This window comes from Alosa sapidissima, chromosome 9 (genome assembly GCF_018492685.1).
Source record: "Alosa sapidissima isolate fAloSap1 chromosome 9, fAloSap1.pri, whole genome shotgun sequence".
Classification (NCBI taxonomy): domain Eukaryota; kingdom Metazoa; phylum Chordata; class Actinopteri; order Clupeiformes; family Clupeidae; genus Alosa; species Alosa sapidissima.
The window spans coordinates 25,079,532-25,082,031 of record NC_055965.1 but is presented as its reverse complement, the minus strand read 5'-3'; the positions used below and the strand labels follow the sequence as shown (position 1 = coordinate 25,082,031).

Genomic DNA, 2,500 nt, shown 5'->3' with positions numbered 1-2,500 from the left:
GACCGCAGCCTCCTCAGGAAGTACAGCCTGCACTGCCCTTTTATGTAGAGTGCATCAGTGTTGGCTGACCAGTCCAGTTTATTGTCCAGGTGAAGACCCAGATACTTGTAGGTGCTTACCACCTCCACATTGACCCCATCAATGGAGACTGGTAGCAGAGTGGGCTTAGACCTGCGGAAATCCACCACCATCTCCTTGGTCTTTGAAGTGTTGAGTTGGAGATGATTGAGTTTGCACCATTGCACAAAGTCCTCCACTAGGCTCCTATACTCCTCCTCCTGCCCGTTCCTGATACACCCCACAATTGCAGTATCATCAGAAAACTTCTGCATGTGGCATGACTCGGTGTTGTAGCAGAAGTCAGATGTGTACAAGGTGAACAGGACTGGAGAGAGCACAGTTCCCTGTGGCGCTCCGGTGCTGCTGATCACAGTGTCAGAGAGACAGTTCTTCAGTCTGACGAACTGTGGTCGCTCCGTCAGGTAATATGTGATCCAGGTTACCAGGTGAGCGTCCACACCCATCTGCAAGAGCTTGTCTAGCAGTCTGGGGGGTTGGATGGTGTTAAAAGCACTTGAGAAATCATGTGGTAAACTGACACCAGAAAAGGTGGAGATGAGATATTGTGACAAGACAGACGGACACATACACACAGACACACTACCATCCGTTCTGAAACCGTGCTAAACTGGGAGCGCTAATGCGTTTACGAGTGCTAAGTGCTTCAGAGTTAGTGAGATGGAACTTTTTACTTGTTCTCCTTGTGATCCCCCTCTCCGCTCTCGTCCTCCATGGCCTCTTGCTCATCCCCCTCTTTCCCTCCTCCCAGCAGGGCCGAGCGCTTCACCGTCACCGAGGAGAACGGGCGGCCAGAGCCAATGACCTCCAGACCGTCAATCTCCTGAGACAGAGAGAGAGAAAGAAAGAGAGAGAGAGAGAGAGAGAGCAAAAGAGAGATAGGAAAGAGATTTGATTTTGAATTGTACTTTATTGCAATGCAAAACAGCACAAAACTTCAATATCAATAATCAACCAAGTAACAGCACAAATCTTCAATATCAATAATCAACAAAGTAAACAATCAATAATTAACAAAAGTATTGCAGAAGCCCCAACACACAAAAAATAAATAAATAAATAAAAATAAAAACAGAAAGAGAAAGAGAGAGTGAAAGTGTGAGAGAGAGACAGAGAGAGAGAGAGATAGAGAGAGTGTGAGAGAGAGAGAGAGAGAGAGAGAGAGAGAGTGAGACAGGGAGAGAGAGAGAGAGGGTGGAGAGGAGAAATAAGCAGTTATAAAGAGTAAGTGGGGGAAAAACTTAGGAAAACAAATCATTGTGTTAGTCCCATCAAAACCGTAGCCTGCAAAATTAAGGGTCTGGCCACGAATAATGAAAATGGCCCTACTCGAGGGGCGGCACCAAGCATGCATTTGAAAATCTCACTGCACACAATTGGATAACACTACGACCAATGTTTACTGACTGATTTGTTGCAGCGCTGTCGTCATCTGTTTAGCTCGCCTCATGGCCCGCCTATATCAGATACACCGATGTGATTGGTTCCTCGCGATGCAAGGGGTAAAAGTAACATGCATCATTACTCGTTGCCAGAGTGTCTCGCAGAGACAATTCAAATTATGCTTTCGCAAAATCTCTGGATTTCCAGGGTACCAAAACCGGACATTTTAAATGCATGTTAACATGTTTGTTTTTGAAATCCGGCAAGTAATAGGCCTATTAAATACACATTAAGTATGCATTAAAGTATATTTTGTATGTTTTTCTCTAGTCTATCCAATCCACAGGCACGCGCACGCACGCACGCACGCACGCACGCACACACACACACACACACACAGAGATGTGTGTGGACCTTTGGCTGTTACAGGACAGGTCACAGCGTTCTGGTCCTCCATTACTGGAGGAGTGAGGGACAGACTGTGACAGAAAGAAGAGAGACAATGGGAAGAAGAGAGTGATAGAGAGAGAAAAGAGAGAAAGAGAGAGATATGTTTGTTCTATGTATGTCTTAAGGTCATGTATGTCTGCTCTTACGGCCCTGCCTGTGTTCTTGGTACCTTTCAGTCTGAGTCTGCATGGAGAAAGAAGAGAGGAGAGGTGGAGAGAGGAGAGACAGAGAAGGAGAGATAGAGATAAAGAGAGGTGGAGAGAGAAAGGAGAAAGTGTCTTTCCATTAAAGGAGAATTCCGGTGTGATATTGACCTAAAGTGTGTTGAAACATGATACCGAGTGTGAACTTATGTCTCATAGCCCATCTCGGCTTGTCCCCTGCACTCCAAAATCTGGCGCTAGTTAGCCGATGCTACCAACAACTTTTTCAATGGTGGTGCTTCGGCATCGGGCTAGCCATGCAAATAAATCACTGTTTTACACCATTTACGAGGCTCAATGTATCTCCACACTTTATTGGTAGACTTCCGAAGGCCCTGACTTTTAAAACGAGGCATTGAGAACTTTGAAAAAGCACTGGTAGTTTA

At 45.6% G+C, this 2,500-nt stretch overlaps 1 protein-coding gene across 2 annotated transcripts in view; it reads right to left on the bottom strand.

The window, feature by feature from the left end:
* The window catches only part of LOC121719418 (mycbp associated protein), a 53,277-nt gene that overhangs the window by 27,239 nt on the left and 23,538 nt on the right, over window positions 1-2,500 (bottom strand). For both annotated transcript variants that reach the window (XM_042105028.1, XM_042105029.1), the window contains exon 9: window positions 753-901. In XM_042105028.1, the coding sequence (XP_041960962.1) occupies window positions 753-901 (149 nt within the window). The remainder of the gene's footprint in view (window positions 1-752; window positions 902-2,500) is intronic.